The sequence below is a fragment of the Onychostoma macrolepis genome, chromosome 12, assembly GCF_012432095.1.
Source record: "Onychostoma macrolepis isolate SWU-2019 chromosome 12, ASM1243209v1, whole genome shotgun sequence".
Lineage (NCBI taxonomy): Eukaryota > Metazoa > Chordata > Actinopteri > Cypriniformes > Cyprinidae > Onychostoma > Onychostoma macrolepis.
In genome coordinates this window covers 23,691,106-23,716,434 of record NC_081166.1, presented here as the reverse complement: position 1 = coordinate 23,716,434, position 25,329 = coordinate 23,691,106, and the positions used below count along the sequence as shown (strand labels likewise).

General features: G+C 36.5%; 1 protein-coding gene across 6 annotated transcripts in view; it reads right to left on the bottom strand.

Moving 5' to 3' along the window:
- The window catches only part of rundc3ab (RUN domain containing 3Ab), a 52,282-nt gene extending 28,973 nt beyond the window's left edge, over positions 1-23,309 (bottom strand). Inside the window, exons 1-11 of one of the 6 annotated variants that reach the window (XM_058793954.1) lie at positions 22,795-22,908; positions 19,617-19,857; positions 19,323-19,500; positions 18,685-18,771; positions 18,494-18,609; positions 18,268-18,395; positions 17,218-17,303; positions 16,927-17,016; positions 16,619-16,699; positions 14,170-14,332; positions 13,887-14,044 (exon numbers count right to left, since the gene is read on the bottom strand). In XM_058793954.1, the coding sequence (XP_058649937.1) occupies positions 13,887-14,044; positions 14,170-14,332; positions 16,619-16,699; positions 16,927-17,016; positions 17,218-17,303; positions 18,268-18,395; positions 18,494-18,609; positions 18,685-18,731 (869 nt within the window). In that variant the 5' untranslated portion in view covers positions 18,732-18,771; positions 19,323-19,500; positions 19,617-19,857; positions 22,795-22,908. Of the gene's footprint in view, positions 1-10,468; positions 13,144-13,886; positions 14,045-14,169; positions 14,333-16,618; positions 16,700-16,926; positions 17,017-17,217; positions 17,304-18,267; positions 18,396-18,493; positions 18,610-18,684; positions 18,772-19,322; positions 19,501-19,616; positions 22,774-22,794; positions 22,918-23,096 lie in introns of those variants that run through there. The other 5 variants (XM_058793953.1, XM_058793952.1, XM_058793956.1 and 2 more) reach the window with 5 other exon arrangements.
- Positions 23,310-25,329: the final 2,020 nt, after the last annotated feature.

Below are 25,329 nucleotides of genomic sequence, written 5' to 3'. Positions count from 1 at the left end.
GAGCAGTGGTTCCCAAACTTTTTCTGCCGGGCCCCCTTTTGCAGAATAAAAAAAATGAAGGCCCCCCCACCCCCACATACACATAAACACACCTCCAGGAGGATTTGTTTGAAACATTGTAATTCATTAATGGTAATTAACACAAATTCAGTGTGTGACAACTTACTGAAAAAAATAAAATAAAATAAAAATAAATAAATAAGGAACTAGTCAATAGTAGAAGCATTACAAGTAAAGCATGCAGCTTCAACATTTATTTATTTATTATTATTATTATTTTTAACTATGTAACAGTATTCATTTCAACAGATTTTCTCTTTGTTGTCAAAAATGAACATTTTTGAACTGCAGGATTTAGACTTATTCTTACTAGTCCCACAGTCTTTTCAGTGACTGAGGTGGGCTTGCTTTGTGCTGCAGATCCTCTCAAATCAGGGATGCAGCTGTGAGACTGCCACTCTTAGCTCATTTTCAATGTCCAGCTTTGATCTGTATTTTGTCTTGATTGAGGCAACTGCAGAAAACCCTATCTAACATAGGTAGGATGTGGCAAAAGGATGGAGTATTGCCAGGGCTCTCCTGCCCAGCAATGGGTAGTCCTTTTCCACTCCAATCCAAAATGCAGCCAATGCCTTGGACTTAAACTGAAGCCTTGTTGTTGAATCAGAGGTGACATCAATGGCCAAAACCAAAACTGCTTTGTAATAATTATTTATTATTTTATTAAATAAGTCATTTTTGTAAGACTTTTTAATTTAACTCAATTTTAATGATACTGAATTTAAAAATCACAAGCCAATAAAATAACCACGTTTATTGAAAGTAACACAAAATTGGACAGAAAATATAGCCTATTAATAGTAAATATCAATCAATATATTATTTTTATTCAGTTCTATGAAACCGAATCGGATATAACTTTTTTTATAGTCCTACAAATCTATTATTATCAGAGCACGTGAGCAGAGCATCGCGTCACGAGAGGGTGGCTTCATTTTACCACCGTTGTGCAGTACATCTGTACTACAGCATGTTACATCACAATAGCGCTATTGCAAAAAGGAACAAGTATACATTGAAATTTTCTGTTGGCGCGTTATTTGAGAGGACTTTGCTTTGCGCACATTCATAGAGCGGAATATTCAGCGGAGTGTCACGACGGCAGTGATTAGAGAGAGAGAGAGAGAGAGCGAGAGTGCGCGCTGAATACTGCCGGGCGGCGCAGCAGATATTTTCGGCTCATTGGACCGTTTTTCTCTTTTGAAATTTCGGTGCGTTCCTATAAATATCGGCTGACTGTATGTACACTAGCCTTGCCGCGCCCCCCTTATCATAACTCCGCGCCCCCCCTAGGGGTCGCGCCCCCCAGTTTGGGAACCACTGACATAGAGTGACTAAGATTAATAGGATTTAATCAAATTCATGCAAATCAACTCGTATGCATTGACCGATTTTGTTAAGTAAATGTTGCACATGGCTCTTACATAAACCCTTTTATGTCAAATCAGATGTATCCAGGTCAAAATAGGTTGCTTATGCTAATTTATTATACACATCAATTACCCTGAAAAGGTTATTCTATATAAGGATAGTCCAGTTACAGCGGCTGCCATGTGGAGATCACATGACCAAATACTTTTTCTTGAATTTTCACTTTTTCATGAGCTGATTTATGGCTAAAGGGTAGTTATTTGATAACTCAAAATGCAGTGTACTATTACACTATGGACTGGCGGGGTAGGGTTATGATAGGGTTAAAGTTAGCTTAGAAGTTTTCTTTCTGTTTTCTTTATTGTTTAGGTGGAGGCTTTAAATAAGCCCATTTGGGTTTTCTGCCTCTCCCTGCACAGTATATGGATTGAACTTTTTTTTGTTTTTATTATATATTTGTGCAAATAAACTAAACTAAAAAAAGAATAGAAGGGGAGGATCTTTAAGGCAGAATCAAGGACTGTGGTTGGTTCTAGTGGAAAAAATAAGAAAATAAACATTTGCAAGTCTATCAGTGTGGCTTTTAAAGCATCACACTGGAAGCAGCAACAACATATGTCAAGTAATATTATTATTATTACTTTTGCCTGGCATATGTTTTCCTTATTGCCATTATTATTTTTCATAAGACCTGAGTTTGTACACAGGATGTTTCTTACAGCACTGTTAGTAGGTAAGTTTAAAAATGTGTTTGTTCATTTGTGTTTAACATTTAAGTTTAAAAAAGATATTAAACAACACTTCCTTACATTGACTAGAACAACACTCAGAAGTTTCACTGTATCTTTTTCAAGGATTTGTACATCTTCCATGGTGCTTTTCTCATCGTTATTACATCATCGATGAGTTCAAAAACTGGACTGAGGCGCGAGATTACTGCAGAAAATACTACTATGATTTAGCAACATTTGACAACAAGGAGGAACACGACCAAGTCGTTCAAACTCTGGTGAGCGGAGGTTACACTGGCGGTGTTTGGATAGGAATGTATGATGATCGCTACAGCTGGAGATGGTCCAATGGTGAAAAAAACATGACACACACCAACTGGGCAGAAAATGAGCCAGACAGTTATCAATCAAAAGAGGCTTGTGTTATTTTATCTTATACAGGATTTTGGATTGATAAGCCATGTGGAGAGCCTTGTTTTGTCTTGTGTTATAATGGTAATTGAATGTACTTTTCTAACTTTAATAATAATAATAATATTACTATTATAATGACTAAACAAATAGAATGTCTAAATGAATAATATGCCCACAGCCACAACGAATACAACTGTCTTAATCCGAGAGAACAAAAGTTGGAGTGATGCTTTAAACTACTGCAGACTGTATCACACTGATTTAGCTACAATAGAAAACCAAGATGAGAACACAAAACTACAGCTGCTGCTCAATGACCAAAATGTGGATTCAGCTTACATCGGTTTATACAGAAACACCTGGAAATGGTCAGATCAGAGTAGCTCCATGTTCAGTGCTTGGATGTTCTCTGAACCCAATAATTTCAAAGGAAATGAATTTTGTGCACAACTGTATGTGTTGAATGCACAATGGAATGATGTATCGTGCTCATTAAAATGCAGATATGTCTGTGGCACTGGTAAGAAAACCTCTTTGTTTGCTGATGTGTGCATGATCCTATGGGACTAATTGTGAATTCACAGCTTGAAAAAATAATTGACTTTATATTTTACATTTATTTAGGAGTAAAATCATTTTCCAAAATTTGTTTTCTACATATGACCTTTGAACTTTTTTAGGGTTCCGTCATTTATAACTGACTTTGTCCCATTAAGGTTAATTATTTTTAGCAAATTGTCTGAAACTTAACACACAATCAAATGCTTTTTCACTATCTGAAAAGAAGTTTCAAAAAACATTAAAATATCTTTATGAACATTCAATTTCTTCTTGTGCTGCTATATTTGATTTGGAACTCATGTGAAAATGTCTAAAACCTGTCTCAAATTCAGATGCAATTTCATTGCCTGGAAAACATGTCTTAGTGTTTCAAAAGCATTAAAACAACTTTAACATTGTGTTTCATCTTGAAATTTCAAATCAATTATCACAGCACAAGTGAAGGTCAACAAGATTCTTCTTTATCAGTGTACCCCACACATTCCCCACGCAAGTAGATTTCGACTTGTTCAGTCATCATTAGAGCATCCCTGCCTGTCAGAATAGTAATGCCAACAGACATTGGCATCTTTCCTGGCCTCTGGTTGTTGTATGGATCACATCTTTCAAACTGGCATACGATAATGCACCCAAATGCCTGACTTCCACAACAACCTATTCTTCATCACTGCCCTCACCCTCATTGCTTCTATTCTCCTTGTTCCTCAACAACTTTTTTTTATTACTATAACCTGATTTTCTGATGCACCCCTATCACTATCATCAATACCTTCTGAAATAAGTACAGATTTGTCTCTTCATTTTACAAAAATCTTACAAAAATGAACCTATAACACATGCATAAAGGCTATTATACTGCCTGCCAATGCTGGTCAATAGTGCTACACAAAATATGCATCCCATAATAGGACTTTGTCAGTTATGCTTGACCCTCACATTTTGTAATTGTTTTTATAAAAGTGCATTACAAATAATAATAATAATAAAAAACTTTAGAAAACACACTTGGATGTACAATTATATTTTTTATAACTTGAATTTATATGTATTTTCTAGGCTAAAATGAGCTCACTATGGAGACTTGAGAGCATGTAACATGTGATAATGTCTCCTTTACTACTTTGTTACCAAAAATGAAACAAATGGCAAATCAATTTTAATGTTAGTTACTGGTTGAAGGGGATGCCATATGACATCACTAAAATAAAATTTTGTTGGTTGAGCATTAATATTGTATTTTAATTGCAGTTTTCTTAGTGTCATTTCTAAATGATGATGTCCCATTGAGGGTTAGGACGAAGACAATTTACTGTTGCAAATTACTGATTTGAATATTTCAATCCCAGTAGGAAAGAAGATTCAAATACTGAGAATAAACATGCAGTCACCACTGAACCTTAACGTCAGTGATTTTAACAGCACCATTTTACAACAGGTCAGTGTCAAATAATACACAGTGGTTTTGCAACAAGGGTATATGTTATTTTATATGTGTCTTTACATTTTATAATATCTAGCCTGTGTTAAAGTAATGCAAATGCTTGAATGACACTTTAAAACATGTTTAAGATGACTATAAGCACAAACGCTTGATGGTTCTGTTTGTCCACAGTTGCAGCAAAAGCTGATGAAACTGGGACTACCGAGTGACACCACACTAATGTGGAGGACGCAACCTGACAGACAAATATTTCACACCCTAAAACAAGCAAATATGACGACAAACAACACGTATTGTAAAACTTTAACATGAATGTTTGTTACAAGAATAGTTCAAAATGTGTTCAAATTCATTTGTAAGACTTGTCTTGTATGTGGTGTAACAAGTAAACTAGGATAGTTCCTTATAAATATTGCATTGTTGTTTTCAGTTCATTTTAATAGTGCAATAAGTAAAGAAGTTAACTGTTTAAATGAAGTTGCTTCCAACAGTGTGAACATCTTAAGAGATGTTTTTCTGATATATTTCTCTTTTTGGAGGGTATGCAGCCAATGAAAAGCCACACAAGCCACATGCTACACAAAACACAGCAACACAACAACACTCGACCAATGAAAGCCAGGGGTGTATTCCAGAAAGCAAGTTTAACTTACTGTCACATATAGGCTAGACCAGGGATCTCTTTTTTTTAAGAATCTTTAATTTTGAGAATGTACAGATTTATGTACAGAATCCAGAGAATTTCTGTTAATCATTGTCTGTCAGCAGCACATAAAAAGGTATGTTTTGGTAATGGAAGGATAGTTGGGATTTAACATGTTGTGGTTTTGATGCAGTAAGAGTTCTTGATAATATTTGTCCTGAGGAAATATCCTTGTGTACCCTGTGTTGTGCTCTCCTCCATTTACACTCTTCATCTTCTCTCTCATTACACCTCTTTCTCTACCCACTCCACCTCCCGTTTTTATTTTTATTTATATTTTATTATTATTATTATTATTTGCGTATTCATTCTTGCTCTTTGTATACTTTCCCTTTTTTTATTACTCTAAAGCAATTGTGATAAATGTGTAAACGATTAGGAAAACGCTCCGTTTACTGACGTAACCTCGGTTATAAGGCAACGACCGTTGCGTGGAAACGCATATAGGGAAATACTCCTGTTTTACTCTGTACTGAAGCCTGATTTGTTCACGTTTGTGTACAAACCAAAGGAGCTTTAGCCCGCCAGAAAAGGCAGAGCCGACCACTATATAAGTCGGCTCAGAGCGCCATTCATCAGATCATTCAACTGAAGCGACAGTCATCGATTCACGTGAAGCTTATAGCTTATATCCCTTATCTCAGGGAACCAAGATTATGTCAGTAACCGGAGCGTTCCCTTTCAAACGGTCTCTCCCGTTGCATGGAAACGCATATGGGGAACGCATCCAATCAGGCCACGCTATGAGCAGATACAGAACAGTCTGCTCTGCCAGCCCAGTCTCAGAGCACTAAGATAAGGACTCCTAAGAACATGAGCACATTGTGCCCCAAGCTAGTAGCTGGGAAGAATGGCAGTTAAACACAAAGAACCCGTGCCTGCAAGGCAGGGACGTCTAAGTCATAAAATCTGGCAAGTGTGGACGGTGACGACCAGCCGGCGGCCGCACAAATCTCAGCAATAGAAATCCCGCTGGACCAAGCCCAGGAGGAGGCCATTTCCTTTGTGGAGTGGGTACCTCGCACCTACGGTTTCAAGACGACTTTACAGTCATTATGTCCAAACTCAAGACATGAAGTGCTGACTGACAGCCCTTGCAAGTAGCCCACTCGCTTAACCGACACCAGAGCTAGGAGGAGGGCCATTTTAAGTGATAAGGGCCGCAAGTTGGCGGAACTAAGCGCCTCAAAAGGGGGGCCTCGCCTGACTCGCTGTTCGCTGGCGGTACTATTTCCAAAGCACCCTTTGCAAGCAGTGTTTGCACTTCCTGTCAGAGAACAAGAGCTTTGTTGTCAGAGACAGAAGTTTGAATAATACCCCTGAAGCGAGGTAGCCTGGGAGCAAACTATAAATATTCGGGCGTGAACCGCGGAGAATAAAACTCCATCGTTCAGAGGTGTTCGGAGGGATGTATGATGAAAGCGATCTGTTTTTGAGGGTGTTCCGGCCGAGTTGCATTTTAAAGTTGCGTTTTCCCAAAAAATGTTTATTCATTATTTGTTCTGTTTTGATAGAGCCATTAGCTGTGTAATATATTAGCTGAATGCACAAGATTGAGATAAAATCAGTGATGAGAATTTAAATACAATTAATATTTTTATGGGAATATTTTTTTTAATGAAATAAAAGTCTCCAAAAGTGTTTAAATAAACATTGTTTGTTAAATTAAATGTAATTCATGTTTAGTGATGTTCTTACCATGTGGATAAGTTGTATTTATAATATGTCATTATATGACAAACTGAGTAGAAATTAGGACTGTCAATGATTTTTTTTTTTATCTTAATAATTACATGATTTTCTCATTAATTAATCTAATTAGTCACAAATAATTATCAATATTTGCTGAGAAAAAACTCTAAATGCCCCAAATAAACAATTAAAAGATTAGTTATCCTTTTAGACAGTGACGTTGAATAGACAACAAAAAAAAGTGACCTTTCAAAACGTTAATGTTGTATGTTTTAATTCTATGACTCTCCTCATTAATTGAACACATTCTTGTATTCTTTCTGCAATATGTTTCTAGCCTCTGCATCACATCTTGCTCTTCAAAGGGACAGTTCACCCAAAAATGAAAATTCTCATCATTTATTGACCCTCATGTTATCCCAGATGTTTATGACTTTCTTTCTTGAGGTGAACACAAGCAAAGATTTTTAGTCCGTATAATGCAAGGGGACAGAACCACTTCAGAAACCACACAAAGTGAACATGACAGTCAAGTTTAAAATATTAGTATTCGTATCCTTCTTATATGTGCCATCATGTCACTTAAGAAGACACTGATTCATTAACTGGAGTTGCATGAGTTACTGTCATATTCACTTTGTGTGATTTTTTTTCTAAAACTCTTAGTTTGTGTTCATCTGATAAATGAAACTCATATGGAATGGCATGAGGGTGGAAAGGATGGAGTTTCTTTTTAATCCCTTTCCCTGTATTATTATTTTTTTCAGCCGTGCTGTATTTTAATTGTTGTTGTTTCAGTAGATATGTGTGTTTGACCTGTGCCATTGCAATTTGTTTCGTTTTCTCCCTTTAACCAAACTTCTGAATGTTTGTCAGAAAAAAAAGTATTTCTACGTTTTTAATACTTGAGTACTTAAAGTTGTACTTTTTTACTTTTACTCAAGTATGTTTTTGGCCAGATCCTTGTAATTTTAATTGAGTAAAATTTTCACTGAGTATCTGTACTTTCACTTGAGTCAAATTTTTGAGTACTTTTTACACCTCTGGTAATGACGGGCGCTGTTTCCTCACGTATAAAACACGCCGGCGGATCAAAGTGCCAGGGGAGAGGGAGCATGCAGGCTCTTTGCCGGCATGAGATCACTCAAACCCGGTTGCTCAGCTCTGTGACTTCACTGTTTCCTTCTCCGAGCTCGCTGAGCGAAGAGAAAGGGGAGAGTGGGCTGCCTTCACTGAAGAAGGCGATTTGCGATCAGAGAAGAGCGATAGTGAAAGCAGCCTGTTTCAGTGAGCGCAGCCTCAGGGACGCACACACAAATGCAATGCTGTCAGCGATATGAAATCATTGGTGACAGCATTCTACTCCGATCCGCCTAGAAGGATCAAGCCGCTCGGTGTAACGAGGCGCTGATCCTTACGTGTAAAAAAGTGCTGCTGGGACAGTGAGCGGCATGGGATCACTCAAACCCGGTTGCTCAGCCCCGTGACTCCACTGCTTCTTTCTCCAAGCTCGCTGAGAGAAGAAAAACGGGAGAGCGGGGCTACCTTCATTGAAAAAGGCGATAAGCGAGTGGAGAGGGGCGAGACTCAGGTGCTGCCCAGACAGGCGACGCACTCACTGCCCTTCTGCATTGTGCAGGGTTCCCTGCATGAGCCACACTCGCGGCGCGACATTTGAAACAACGTCGCTAGGAAATTTGCTCTTTAAAGTGCCGGATAGCCACAGGGGAAAGCTTCTCACTTCTTCCTCTGCCGGGACTCTTCTACAGTGGCGAGCTGCAGGCTGGGTTTCCTCCCTCTTCAGCTTCTTGATTGCAGAGTCAGCAAAGAGATGATCCTCGTCGCTGAAGGAGAATGATCTGATGAATGGCACTCCGAGCTGACTTATATAGTGGTCGGCTCCGCTTTTTCTGCCGGGCTAAAGCGCCATTGGTTTGTGCAGCTACACAAACAAGAACAAATCAGGCTTCAGTACAGAGTAAATTAGGAGTTCTTCCCCATATGAGTTTCCACGCAACGGGAGAGACCATTCGAAAGGGAACTGCATTTCCTGTGTTGAGTGTATGATTAAATCGTTTTTGAGAAGTTATAACTGCATGAATAAGAATGGTGACTTTAATGCAAGAACGGAAGAGAGGGGTGGGGTGAGCAGTAGCTCATTATCATTTAAATGGACATGCACCGAAACGGGTCGCTGTGAACAGAGCTGTTTTTGACAAGGTAAAAAGGGTGTTGTTTTGCACAACCTTTGAGAAATTTTAACCAAAGTATGTTATAGACTTTTCATTAAGACCCTAAAGATTCATACCAACTTGTGGAAAATGGGCATCCGATGTCCCTTTTAAACTAAAGTGTTACCGATATTTTTTTCTACAAATAGTAAAAAAAATAGTTAACGTAATACATATATGTATATATGATATATACATATAATACCAAGTTCACATGGCATGATTTTCAAAGTTATTGGATCACCGTTGTTTTCACACTGCACGACTATCTGGGGTAGCATTCAGTTGCTGCTGTGTTCACATGGCACGATGGATCAGCGACAAGACGTTACATACTGCATGACTTTACAATAGGAAGAATCGGCGACAACTCTGTCTGTGTGATAGACCAGAGTCAACAGTAACTCCCCCGGGTACTAATGCCCGTTCAGTAAGGAGTTTTAATCTGTAGGGGACGCTGTTGGCCTACTTCTAATTAAATTAAAAGTAAAATAGCCTACACAAATAACATTTAGACTGTGTACAGAATCCAGAGAATTTCTGTTAATCATTGTCTGTCAGCAGCACATAAAAAGGTATGTTTTGGTAATGGAAGGATAGTTGGGATTTAACATGTTGTGGTTTTGATGCAGTAAGAGTTCTTGATAATATTTGTCCTGAGGAAATATCCTTGTGTACCCTGTGTTGTGCTCTCCTCCATTTACACTCTTCATCTTCTCTCTCATTACACCTCTTTCTCTACCCACTCCACCTCCCGTTTTTATTTTTATTTATATTTTATTATTATTATTATTATTTGCGTATTCATTCTTGCTCTTTGTATACTTTCCCTTTTTTTATTACTCTAAAGCAATTGTGATAAATGTGTAAACGATTAGGAAAACGCTCCGTTTACTGACGTAACCTCGGTTATAAGGCAACGACCGTTGCGTGGAAACGCATATAGGGAAATACTCCTGTTTTACTCTGTACTGAAGCCTGATTTGTTCACGTTTGTGTACAAACCAAAGGAGCTTTAGCTACTTAAATTAAAAGTAAAATAGCCTACACAAATAACATTTAGACTGTGTTTCTGATTAAATAAAGCAGTAATTGATGTCATAAAATAATGAGTATGTTTTGATTTAAAGGTCAGAAGCTATAGCTTACATGAAAAAAAAAAAATCACAAACATGACACTTGTAAATTAAATTTTATATATACTGATTTATTCATTAATGTGTAATATTTTTTTATTTTGTTTTTTAAACAAATCATAAGCTTTAAAATATTTTCAGAATTTTTACAACTCTTTAGACATCTACAAATGTTAAATCTTAAAACAAAACGTTAGGATTTCAAAAAAACCTTCATTATTGTTTATTTAATTCTAACAAATAAGTTCTTGTTAAAAACTAACCAAAATTAAAAATATTTTGCTTATAATTTCTGCACAGGAGAGACTTGGTGTTGTTTCCAAACAAAAGGAAACATATCGGTATTGGCATCAGCCAAAATGATTTGAAAAATATCGGCATATCGGATATCTGCAAAAATCCAATATCGTGCATCCCTAGGTAAAACAGTAATATTGTGAAATCTTATTGCAATTTCTAATATAGGTTTCCTATTTTAATATAGCCTACTTTAAAATAGAATTTATTTCTGTGACACAGCGCTGAATTTTCAGCATCATTACTCCAGTGGCACATGATCTTTCAGAAATCATTCTAATATGGGGTACGTTCACACTGTCAATTTTTGAGATTGACAACTGCATTTATTTACAGGTGTGTCTTGAAATGTCCCGTTCACACAGCAGAATACTGTCTCTATGAATGTGCAACGGGATCAGTAAGATTCCTTATCAGTAACCATAGCGGCAGCGACCAAAGTAAAATCAAAGATGGCGACGTCCATAATACTGAAAGTTTTATCACTTTTTACATGACAAGAGTCCAATCGAGCCGCGAGTTCTTCCGTCAAATCTTCATTAACCTGACAGCAACTTTTAAATTTGGGTGGAGAGCGGAGCATTTGAATCGTGCGCAGAACACAAAATTGACGGGAGCGGCTCCGGTGGAAAACTGACGGGATCTAAAACTTTTAGATGACACAGAGCTCATTTCTCCGTCACTGTAAGTTACTGAAAACACGTAACACACGGTAGATGCGCGTTTGTGCAGCAGAGCGGGTCTCTGTCGCTCTGTATGACGTGACATGTATGAACTAGTTGTCCAATCCGGTTCTGTTCACACAGATACTTTCATTGTACTTCTGTCATTTTCCCTTATCTTGAGGACCACATAAAGTAAAAAATGGCTAATATTGTCCCACTCTCCCCTATAAATATTAGACATTTAATTTAATATTTTACAGCATAAATCTATATTATATACTATTAAACAAGTTATTTAGAACATTTATATTATTTTTTAACTATTTAGGCCTACTATTAATATGGCTTTAATAAAATATTGTAAATATGATGTGTTATAGATTACTAGTACCAAGACAAGTGATTATAATGTGAAATACACTTAATTACAAGAATTAAAATGTGAAAAACTGCTAAATATTCTATGATTTACCAGCTGGCTTGCTGGAGTTTTGAATTCATGTTTGCAATGTTGACCTGCCTTTAGCAGCCTCCCTTCACTCTTTCTCTCTGTCTTCTTTTTTGTGAAGGCATTTTTTTTTTTTTTTTTTTTTGTCTACAAAGTGTGCCAACAATAATTTGATTAGACATTCTAATTCTAAGAACGTGGATATTTTGTTGTTAGCACTTTTAGTAGACCGAGAGCAAATCATTACTGACAGAAATACAAAAACAAACTACCAAATTACTAATTCAGCATATCATCCACTGACTGTAATGTGGATTGTAATGTAGGCTATCTACCTGTTAATGAACGACTTTCGGGAACTATCTTCTCCACTCTCCAGAAAGCAGGCACACAGATATTGTGAGTGATGCTGCGGAGCGGGTGGGAAAACACGGAGCGCATTAGCAGAATCAGTGGATCTTTAGCGGAGTGGTGACAGAACGCTTTGAGCTGGGGTGATGGGGGGATGGGTTGGTGAGAGGGGCACCTCAGCCGATGAGGGCAGAGGGGCAATGGCTCTAGCCACCGGGCCACACCCCTGTCCACGGCCCTGGACTGGAGTAATGATGCTGAAAATTCAGCTTTGATCACAGAAATAAATTATATTTTAAAGTATATTAAAATAGAAATCTTAAAATTTTATTTTAAATTGCAATAATATTTCACAAAATAACAGTTTTTTTTTTCTGTATTTTTGATCAAATAGATACAGCCTTGAAGAGCGGAAGAAACTTTAAAAACATTCAAAATCTTACTGATCCCAAACTTTTGAGCAGCAATGTATATATATTTCTTCATGCACCTGTTCACTACATTCTAATGCAAAAATGTACCGATATTGCCACGTTGTTTTTACATGGCTAATTGCCTAATAATAATATTTTAAAAAACGCAAAAGAAGGTCCTTCCCGAACTTCCCACTGCGCTGTATCTTGCTCTCTCATTGGCTGTAGGTCATCGCCGATGTATTTTTCAGTCAAAACCATACCTGTCAACACTCCCGTTTTTCGTGGGAGTCTCTGGTATTTCACACCCATCTCCCGCCCTCCTCCCGTTTTTTTATTTCTCCCGGGAAACTCCCGTAATTTGCATGGCCCAAATCTCGTTATATGAATAATCACATCAATATTTTATTCCAAGGTTGTACAGTTAGTTGCCAGATCTTGTATGAAATGCATCACCCAACGCATCACCTTACACCATCGACACAATACACAAATTTCAAACCATTTGTGACCTCAACCTGGCAACCTACAACCCAGTTGCGCAGTAGATTTCTGCGCAAGTAGTAGACGTGGGAAGTTGAATCAGTGGTAGAAATGGAAGGAGAAGAGTAAAGAGAAGAGGTGGTGCTCTGGCGAAGAAAAAAAATATTTGTGTAAATTTAACAACAGCTGGACGGAAAAATTTAATTTCTTGTCTCGAAGCCATGTAAACAACGCCCACGCCTTTTGCAAAGTGTGTCGCACTAATTTTAATATCGGACACGGTAGGAAAAACGACATATCTCAGCATCTTAAATCACAGCGGCACATTTGTTAATGTTATGTACAATGTAATGTAATGTAATTTGTTCCATGGTGTTTAACTGCTGTGCAGTGTTTCTGTTTAATTTAAATAAATAAATAAATATATATATCCAGATATTTAGCATGCCAAATATTTCACGGGCGATGGAGACGCAACAGCGATTCTCTCAGATCGTGTCTTTGATAATTCACACTGCGTGACTGTCACTCGCGTGAATGAGCACCGATTTGCCTCCGATTTCGGGCATTTGTCAGCGATTTTGTAAAACCTGTTGGCGAGTGAAAATCAGGGCTAAAATCGTGCAGTGTGAACTTGGCTAAGTGAATATGAAATCTCTATTCTCTATGAAAATATATATTCATTCATTCATTAATATGAATGTTTTTTTCATATTTATTTTGACAGTACATGTTTTTGAATCTGACAGTTTTGATATTGAATTATTCATAGGAAAAATGGAAGCAGAATGTTTCACCAAATGACTATGCCTGAACAAATGAATCTAAAATAATTCCCTAAACTTCCCATATCTTAAGAATCAGTGGTGTGTGTGTGTGTTTCTCTCACAGTTGTTCCTGCAGCTCCAGTATGATGTTCTCCAGTTCTCTCTTTTCTTTCTGGCTCTGCAGCTGCAATTCTTCTAGTCCAGCTGTTAGTTTCTTATTCTCCATCTCCACATTCTTCAGCTGAGATTCCCGCAGCCTTACCAGTTCCTCAAGGTACCCCTGAACACAAATAATACAAATGCACTCTTTAGCAAACAACATATTCATTACAGTTCATTACGTTACGTACCCACTAAAGTAAACCTTTAATCATATTGTTCTGTGTGCGCGTGTGTGTGTTTAACCTTTTGCGCATTGACAATCTTGAACCTCTGCTCCATCTTGCGGCACTTGTTCCTCCAGCTCTCCTCATCAGTGACCAGAGGGATGTATGGATGCTCAACACTATCATCACTGTTACTGCTGTCCACACTCTGACCATCCTCATCGTCACTAAGATAATCATAACTGAACCACACACAACACAACATCTCATTTCTCTGGCAACAGAGCAGCAGCATTTTGGTCAATTTGACCAGCACTGACCAGGTCAAAATGACTCATGAGTCATCGGTTTGAATCAGTTTAACAAAAAGCTTGCTGAATCTGTCTGGGCTGCGTTTCCCAAAAGCATCGTAAGCCTAAATTGATCATAGCTCCATTGGTTTCAACGGGTCTACGATGTACTTAAGCTTACAATGCTTTTGGGAAACGCAGCCCTGAACAGTTACTAAATCAAAATCTTACTGAACTAATTTTTTTCCTGAATATTGAGTGAATATTGTATATACTACATTTCAACAATTGTTGTGTATTTCTTATATAATAAAATATTATTAATATTCCAATGTGATCAGATGTGATATCAGTTGACCACTAACTATAATACAGTATTAGCACCAACAGAAAATGTTTATTTCTTTCAGCAAACCATATAAATATCAATCATACCATTAGCATACAGTAATGCTTATAACTAGGGTTGTGCGATTAATCGAAATCGAACCGCAATCGCGATTTGAGATGTTGCGATTTTACTAATCGCAAAGCCTGCGATGTGGACGCGATATTCTCTGTTCCAGATCAAACGCAAATGCATGACTGCCAGCCTTGAGTGGCAAAAAAAAAAAAAAAAAAATAGAAAGCGAGCGCGAGAGGGATTATGGCATCTACAAGGTCAGATCAATAGTCAGGCAAAGTAATACTAAAGAAAATTGTATGTAATATGAGATTACTTCGGCTTCGAAATGACAGACACCGAACAAAAAAGGTTCATTTGCAAGAGCTGTGCCACAACGCAAAAGAGCTCCCTTATCGGTTCTGCTTTTAGTACTGGAGAATAAAATATACATTTTATTATTTGTTTTTATTAGTACATGAACGTTATCTTACACATTTTATCTCCCCAACAGATTCTAATTTGAAATAAGTTTATAATGCATGTTCGCTATTCCCAATTCAGAAGACCGCACACACAGCCTGCGTCTCAGAATGCTTCTCATACTCGCTCCTCTCTGCCCCACGCGGACGAGCCGTTTACACTTGCCGCACACACGCAGCCTGTTTCGTATCACACCTCATAGTTTCGTAATGCTCGTTTATACTCGCGGTCTCGCATCTGGCAGTATGGACGAGGCCTGACACACAGGCGCAACCTGTGTCAACTCGCGCCTGTCTCCGCGTTTGAAACAAATGTAAATTCAGTCTAACTGCTTTGTTAATTTCACTTGGATGAAATGAAACATTCAACACATTTTCCACTTGTTCTTAAAATCCCAAATACTTAAAAATGAATAAATCAGCCTATGTAATACTTGAATAATTGACTAAAGTAATACAGTTCTTTATTTACACAAAATAAACAAATCTTTCTGGTGAAATTCAGTAATTAAGTAAATTCTGTAAAAGTAGTAATACCATTATAATCTTCCCTGCTGAAAAAACAATAGAACCCCTCCCAAAACACAATAGAAAATGTAATGGGTTATAATTATAAAGGGTTATAATGGGAATTGTATTGGTTTTAATATAATGGTGTCTACTGGCATTTGATGGATTCTATTGGTGGGATGTAATCTGGCAGATGGGAACCAACAGAACAACAGTAATTCCTATTGCAATAATGCCCAAAACACACTACAAAAAGGAATTTTGTAATGGTTTTAATGGAAACCATAAGAATTTCTGTGATGGTTTCTATTGTTTTTTTTTTTTCAGCAAAGAACAATACCCATATTGTGCCGCACACTATTGACAATATTGAGCTGAAGCTTGACTTTGCAAAATTAAAATCGCAAATCAAATCGCAATCGCAATATCTGTCAAAAAAATTGCAATTAGATATTTCCCCCAAATCGCACAGCCCTAGTTATAACTGACCCTGAACACTCTCTACATTATAAAAAATGGTAAAACTGTAAGAGGCTTCTCTCAAAAATCAATGGGAAGAATGGGAAGAGAAATTAGGGGATTTAAACTCATAATATCTGGCAACCCCAATCATGCGGCAGCATGCTAACAGCACAAGTTAACAGAAATGTCAAATGAAAACAACATTTTAAGAATAAATAACCAGTGGGACAATATTTCCATTGATTATGCATATTAATTGAGAGAACAATAACAATATGATTAAAATTTGATTGATCGTGCAGCCCTAGAATAAAGAGATATAAATAAAATCTAAACATCAAAGCCCACACCACTCCCTGCAAGATCCCCTGTGTCATACTGTAGGAAATAAATGTTCCTCACCTTTGAGTAAATTTCAGATATGGAGTGTAGTCAATAACAGCCTCAGACTTCCCATCCAGAGCCTCCCCTTTCAAACAGAAACTGACAACAAACACAGCACAGCAAGGATTACGCAACATTGATTACATTATACATTACATCTCAGTTCCAAAACCTGCCTTAAAGTATCATATGCATTACATGAGTAAAACATTCCAAATCAATCACTCATGAGGTTCCATTCCAGTTGGTTTTGAAACATAGCTTGTGTGCTATGTAGTTTTATTACCCCTTCAGTTTATTACCCCTTCCATTACTCATCCTCTAACCTGAAGTCAATCGCTCCAAGTCCGATGAGCATTCCGGTCAAAACAGTTGCTTCTTCTCGCAACATTATGGCACCTTCATCGTAGAACCTCCTGTAGACAAACACACACATGCAATACATAAATAGTTACATTATAAACGCACCACTTTATGTATTCGATAGTGCAATAGTGTAATGGCTGTCTCAATTGTTATGCTTACACTGGATATGTGTATTGATGACTGGGTATGACTGCATAAAAGGATCATATTGGTAGTTTGATTAATATTGAGTTTTTCTCTTTTGGTCTGACCTGGTGGTGCGGCTATCTCGCAAAGCTGTGGCGATGTATTCAGAAAGCCGTTTCTCCATCAGTGCAACCCGTAGCCATGCTCTGCCCTAGAGATGCAGAAAAATCACAAATCATCATACAAACCATATCAAGCATCTATATGCATACACTGCAGAAACATTAATAAACCATTTTAATTGAGTCGATTAATTGTAAATGAGAATAAAACATACCAAAATAAAAAAAAAATTTGAAGAAAACCCTACAATTTATAATTCACCAAAATTAAATACAGTAATGTATAAAATAGTACCCTAACAAAAACTTACTGTACTTTGTCATGGTACTGAAGGATATATTCATATTCACATACCATGGTTTTTAATTAATTTAAAAAGTCCAATTAAAATGGTGGGCCAAAAACAATCATATTTTAGTATTTCATGGCAATCTCTTTTTCTCTCAAATGTAAATTCATAACTGTTCGTAACAGTTTTTTTTAGCTTTATTTAAAAAAATAAGAGAGTTCTGCATGTTACATTATGTTTTTGTACGTACTGTACATCATGCTCTTTTATCTCAAAACATAAATTAAATAAATGAATAGATTCCTAAACAAATTCATCCAAAAATTGTTTATTCTGTCATTATTTATTCATCTTCATGTTATTTTAAACCTGACTTTCTCTTTTGTAAAACAAAAAAGATATTAAACATATTTATAAAAAGGATATTTTTTGTAAAGCTGACTTCCAATATGTGGGCAAAAAAATAATCCATTTTGAGACATTTCTCAATAGATCTCCTTTCATGTTCCACAGAAAAAAAGTAAGTCATACAGATTTGGAACAACGTGTAAACGAAGACAGATTTTTTATTTTTCAGTGAACTATCCCTTTGAGAACGAACCTTACTTAATGTACTCCAATGTACTTCTATCTTACCATAACTGTGGCACAAAAAAAGTACAATGGATTTTTTGTTTGTGTATTAAATTGAAGCATTAATGATTATGGTATTATTTACCCATTCTACTTTAACTATTTTAAGTACAGATATTTGTTTTCCCACCTTAGCTCGTGAGGAATTGATGTTCTCCATGTTCTCAATGCTGCTTATGCAGTTATTGGGAACTTTACTGCAGGCCAGACGGATGAAGTCCCAAAAACTGCGCTGACCATCAAACCAGCTGCCAGAGCCTGCAAAAGACGTGATGTGGGAGATCACCTTCATATGCATCACTGGCTTAAATATGTCCCTGATGTTCTTATAAAGTTAAAATGCAATACTATCTTACCTTTAAAGCGGTGGCTGAGGATGTGTTCCAGAATAGCAGCAAAGTTAATGAACTCCTCAGACGAGTCATCGATGGGCTCCGCTGTGTACTTCTCTAGCAGTGTCTTCACTGAAAACCTGCCATACAAGCACAAACAATACAATGTACTTCAATATGGAAAAAATGACCTGGTTTCCATTTTGCAACAATACCTGGAGAACACCACTGATTCCATATGGATTTTTCCAGTTGATTTCATCTGTTTCCAAGAAAGTGTCTTCTTATTTCATTAAGTTCAACTGTATATTGTACATAATGTGGACCGTGATTGAAATCCCAAGTGAAAAAGAAGTACACTTTAGCATACTACTAAAAAGTGTGAAAAAAAATTGTAATATTTTCAGACATTTAACTGCATATTATTTACAATATTTTATAGTAAATTTTTTATTAAATCATATTAGTTGAACTTAAGTGTGTTTTTGACCCAATTAACTAGGACTTATATCCTTATTGTCTCTCTATTTTCTTTGAAATATAGTACTGTTGTGTTTAATGTCATTTCTATTGAAACTTGACTGTCGTGTACTTCAGTATATTTGTAATTACATATTTGTATGATGAAGTTGCAATTTAGTACATTAAAAACATATCAACTTTAAATGTACTATCAAATAACATAACATATAATAACGTGCTTTAATATGTTAGTCAACACATCAAAATAAAGATTATTAAAACATAATTTAAAATGTAAACTTTTAAAGGGGTAATATTGTGTATTTGGTGTAACAGAATATGTTGACATGCTTTAATGTTCAAAAAACACATTATTTTTCAAATACTGTACATTATTGTAGTTCCTCTATGCCCCTCCTCTCTCAAACGCGTCGTTTTCTACAAAGCCCCTCCTTCCGACAAGCACAGTCTGGTCTGATTGGCCAGCTGACCCAGTGCATTGTGATTGGCCGAACACCACAAGCACACGTTGGAAAAGTAACGCCCCTTTCCATAATCGCAAGCTTCAGCTTTCAAAATAAATGTAAAGACAGTTAATAATGTCCTTAGTTTTACCATCAGTTCAAGCCCGAGAGGGGAACACAGTCAATAGCAAATACTTAAACTATTAACAAAACATACTTACAGTCACTGATTCAGAAGCGCGGTTACTGAAACCACGCCTTCTTTCTTTGCCTGAACATTTGGGCGGCATTACGCAAATATTTCCACATCGTGACGTAGACATGTGGGGGCGTGTTTTAATGAGGCGTTTTAGCCTGGTCTGGATCAGCCTTCTCTTTTAGATAGAATAAATCCTTTTGTGGGAGACTTTGAGCTTTGTAACTCTGCAGATCTTATACATGCACAAACAGCTACATATCACACTAAAGAAGAGGAAAAATAGGAATCGCATCATATGACTCCTTTAATTTGACATTTTTACAAAGTGAACTATTTAAAAGTGTACTTAAATGTGCTAAGAAACATGATCATGAAAACACACTCTCTTTAAGTGCATTTAAGTGGCAATTATTTTGTATAATTATATTATCTGCAAGTACACTACAAGTCCACAGTCAATACAATTAAGTGCACTTCCTTTTCACAAGATATTGGTTCCTTTTCACAAAAGATTGGTTTCACAAGGTAATCTATCGGTAAAGCATTACCCCAATCAACATCAAAGAGAATTTCTTTACATTTGTCCATGCTAAGACATTGTATATTAAAAAAAATAAATAATAATTCAGATACAAAGATAAGATATAAAATCTTTGAAAATTTGAAATATTTAATACACTAAGTCTACTCATTAAAAGCTGTTGCTAGAAGCACTGGTGAGGTAATAGCCAATGATGATATGATGAGTGTGTTCCGTTGAACTGTGTGGATCAACTGAATCTTTCCGATAAATGACTAAAGCATTTTCTACTTAACTACAGGTACTTCCTGTACTTTCCTTAGAAAGGTCATGAATATAACTGCTTCCAACTGAGTGACATACATTACAGTACACAATGTTTTATATATGAGTTTACTGTATTACACAACATGATATTATTTTGTCATGCTGTTAACATAATAATTATCTTTAAAATATTTTGTAGGAACGAATGTCACCTGCCTTCTTGCAATAAATATTTTTAGGCAAAATATATTAAATGGGGCTTTTTGGAATCAAATCTGGGTTATATAATGAATCACATTTTTGAAAGGTAGTTCCACCTGCATTTACCCTGGGAAGTACCTAATATTGGGAAAAATGAAGTAAATAGAAGGAACAAATATCATCAGACATAAATTTCATAAAAGTTACTTAACCTAATTATGTAAACATTACAATTACAAAAATTAGTTACTACTTCTTTATAAGCATGATAGTTCTTTTAAAAGGGTCATGAACTGCCTCTGTTTTTTATTTTGTAGCGTTCTCTGAGGTCCACTTATCTTATCAAGATTTTTACATCACAAAAGACATCATAACTTGTCCCCCCCCAGAACACTCTGTTTGAATAGGCGTGGTGGATTGTAGACTCAGAAGTAAATGCCTATGCCTAGTAAACTGCTATGATTGTCTAACGGTTGTGTATGTTTGACAGCCTACGTCCTTCACAGATGGACGCTGATGTGATTTAGGTTAAAAACACAATAATACTCATATCAAACGATTTCCACTGCTTGGCACTGCACAGCGTCTTGTTGTCTTCAGACCCGTCTTTATCGTTTGGTTTCTGCGTAGACCTGAGCGTTCGCCTCTCTCGTAAACACTGCATGTGTGAATCAGTGGGCGGGATTAAACAGGCAGCGCTGTAGAAGCAGGCGTTGATATTTTTTTAGCCACACTATTACATCATAGAGTTGTATATTCCACAAGCTGGCTTTTTGGCAGACTGGCTTCAATATAAGCTGTTTTTAGACTAACAAGAAAGTTTTGAGTTCTGAAGCTTACAGGATGCTTTTTATACAATGACCTCATATATGTCAAAAGATCAAAGGAATTTTGGTTTCTCAGTTCATGACCCCTTTAATTCCAATTATATTTTTATTTCTTTGTTTGAATACTCAATTCTAAATATCAGTCTATCTTCTGCTTATTGTCATGGGAATGCTGGAACATAATCCAGTGTCTGGGGCCGCAGGCACAGAAATACGCTGGACAGGTGACTTCCAAACATAATCATATTTAATTAATAATATTTATTGTATTCTGTTGCCATCATTTTAGAAAGAAGATATACTGTATCATTTACAGTGTTCACACAGCTACACGAAATCTAATTTAATTTAACGCATAATATGGCATAGTCATACATGGAGCAATGTTATTCGTGCCAAAGCCAAACCAGCAGTGACTTCACCATCGATTGTTCTGATCACAACAATGACTCTTTCAGTACAGCCCTCCACAGCAGTACAATAGGCAGAGTACGACAGCCAGAAGTCGGAGAGAAAAACCTTGGTCAAACTTTATATTAGGTGCCTTAACTATCTTGTACTTGTGTTACAAAAAGAGTAGCCCACTTACTGTGTACATGTTGTACTGAAAACCCCTTTGCTATTGTTTTACAGTGTAATTGTATGTGTAACTACAGAAATAAAATTACAAATTTGAATTACATGCATGTATTTTTTAAAATGTAAGTACAATGTAAAAACATGTATTGTGTATGTGTATGTTTTGTATCAAATTCAAATGATTCATTTAAATGTAAAGACTGACCTAATAATATAAAGTGAATCCAAAACATCAATGATTTTCATCAGTATTTTAATAATAAGTACTAATTTTATTTTTGGATCATTGTGACCCCTATTCTCTGTACAGCACAGCAAGTTCCCAGCTGCCCCCGTCAGCCCTGCTGCCCTTGCGGGAGGAAGGTTGTCGTCATAGCAACGATATCATCCGGGGAACGGAGATAAATCACATTGCGTGAAATGTCCGGTTTCAAAAATAATTTGTATACAGACATTTGATAAAACACCTTTAATAATTAAGAATTAGCTTATAGAATCACATAACGAAGTAAACGGAACTAAAGATCTTTAGCAATCCGGTGTTTACGATGTATGTCGGTCATAGAGCTGACAAACGAAACTCCGAATCTACAGATTCTTTAAGATGATGGTGAAAACGTCTTATTTGTTTTCTGCAAGCCTTTCCATACACAGTAGCCTACATAAGTGCCGCGTTTTCTAAATGAAATTAAAGAGCAAATGATATCTTCGCTCGGACGCATCCCTATTTATGGCTCCGCTGAAGGCCGTACACTTTGCAACACGCATACATAACGTTACGTGAATTCTGGAGGCTTCTCACTCACCTACAAACCGTGATGAGGTTTTTTCTCTCCACGGCGATGCTCCTGGAGAAGCATTTCTTGGACTGTGCACCCATAGCCATCGCGGACTGCATAAAACTCTGCTCCATCCCACTGGACCCCTCCCTTACGCCACAAATACACACACAACCGCATTCAGAGACGAGGCATGACAGGTGAAGACAGTCGATTTGAAAACGCCATTCTCCACTATTACAGTGCAGACGAACTGAGAGGCTTTCTCCTCGAGCGCTGTTAAAGAGAGACACTGATGGCGACCGTCTGCACCCCTCCTCTATACTGACCTCATCATGATCTCAGCATTCACCGGATCAGCAAAATCATTTTAGGATGATTCACGTTTCTTTCAACCCCCAGCGCTTCATATGAAACAACTATGAGGTCAAATTAATAAGGTTAATTAACTGGAAATGTTATTCCAGGTGGGTCCTGTAAGGCTGAGATGCGCATGAAGGACGCACAGACCTTTCCAATGCCGCGGGGACGCAGTGAACCAACGCGGCCGCTAGAGGGCTTCAGTCAATCGGTTCTGAAATCTAGCTACTATCAAACTACTTGGTTGTAATCTCGGCTCTTTTTCTTTTTCTTTCTTTCTTTCTTATTGCATAACAAGAACAGTAACATAACATACAGACGATCATAGTGTATTCAACTATTATCAGATACATTGATAATAGCATCAAAGGAACCATCAGAAAAAATGAAAGAAGAAAATAAATAAACTACACAGGGAATAAAGTACAAGAAATTTCCAAAAGAAAAGGATTCAAAAATTCGATGTGTCCTTTTTGGGTTTTTTTTTACTTCTTACATCTCTTAAGGCCTCAGTTTAATGCTTAAGTTCAGTTTTTAAATAATGTAATTATTAGTCCATTTTTGTTTGTTTGGTATTTCCCATGCATGATTATTAAATGAATCACCAAATTTGGCTCCAAACTCTTATTTTTATACAAAAAAATATATATCTTTACGAGAGAGTCTTAATTTTGTAGCTAAATTTAAATATTAGATATTAAACATCAGTCCAAAACATATGGGTAAATACGCATTCATAAAATAAGTGTTTTATGTAGTCTCTCCATATCTACAAAATCATTTGCAACTGCTTGTCTCACTGGGTAAATCAAATGAATAACTTTATATGTAACTTCTTTAACTTTATTGGTGAGACAATATTTATTAGCTAAACTCCAGACGTCTTTCCATTCAATCTGATTATATAACAAATTCAAAAAAGGTGTGGTTCTACATTATTTTTTTTAATATGAAAGTTATTATCTATAATTCTCACACCATTAATACTCAACTGATTAGTATATAAGGGGATAGACTTAGAAGATATATTGGCAAAAGTTGAATAAGGCAACTAGGAATCTTTAGCAGTTACAGGGATCTTATAGGCTAATAATTAAGGAATTCACAGTAATTAAAGAAATGTTCATTATTCTTGAGTAACTGTCTCACCAAGATTATACCATTATTGTATTCGTTTCTGTAAAAGGACTTATTTTTGAACAGTATGGCTCTGGCTAGATAGAGTGCTGTGTGGATGACATATTTTTGTAGGTCAAAACCCAAAATGAGTTAGCGTTTTAGCACTTCCAGTTACATTGTCCAGAAAACCTGAGTTTTTAGTTAAATGCCTAAAATAATGTCTGTGGTTCACACAAGCTCAAGATATATTCACATTTTAATCTACGACATAAAATACAAGAGTAATATCCCTTGTGTTTTTTAAGTATTTGTTTGTGAGACAAGTGCTAAATTGAACTAAAGAGATTGTCGGATTATTATTTATGCGTCTTTACAGGAATAGTTTACCCTCAAAAATGAAAATATACTGACCCACAGGCCAAGGAAGATGTAGATGAATTTGTTTCTTCATCAGAACAGATTTGGAGAAATTTACATCACTTTCTGACCAATGAATTCTCTGCAGTGAATGGGTGCCGTCAGAATGAGAGTTCAAACAGCTTGTAAAACCATCGCAATACTCCACAAGTAATCCACATGACTCCAGTCCATCAATTAACATCTTGTGAAATGAAAAACTGTGTGTTTGTAATAAACAATACCATCATTAATATGTATTTAAAGGGTTAGTTCACCCAAAAATGAAAATTAGCCTGTGTTTTACTCACCCTCGAGCCATCTTAGGTGTAGGCCTGTATGCCTTTCTTCTTTCAGATGAATCATTACGGAGTTATATTAAAAAGTTTTCCATAGCAAAAACTTGATTGAGGTGCAGTTACCCATATATCCACTAGAGGTCCTTTTGTCAGCATCATTCGAATTGCTAAGACATGCAACACACCCTACTCTTATTTTGTTGCACTGTGAAATGTAAATATGAAAAGGTGTCAATAATGGCTCACTGGATGTGCAATGCAGATTCATAATGGCAAAAATATAATCAACAATGCTAATGTTAAGTTTAATGTTCTTGCACATTTGTCTGTGACCGAGACTGTCTGTGTCCAGGGCCAGGTTTAGACCTGAAGCTCTGCTGTGAAATTC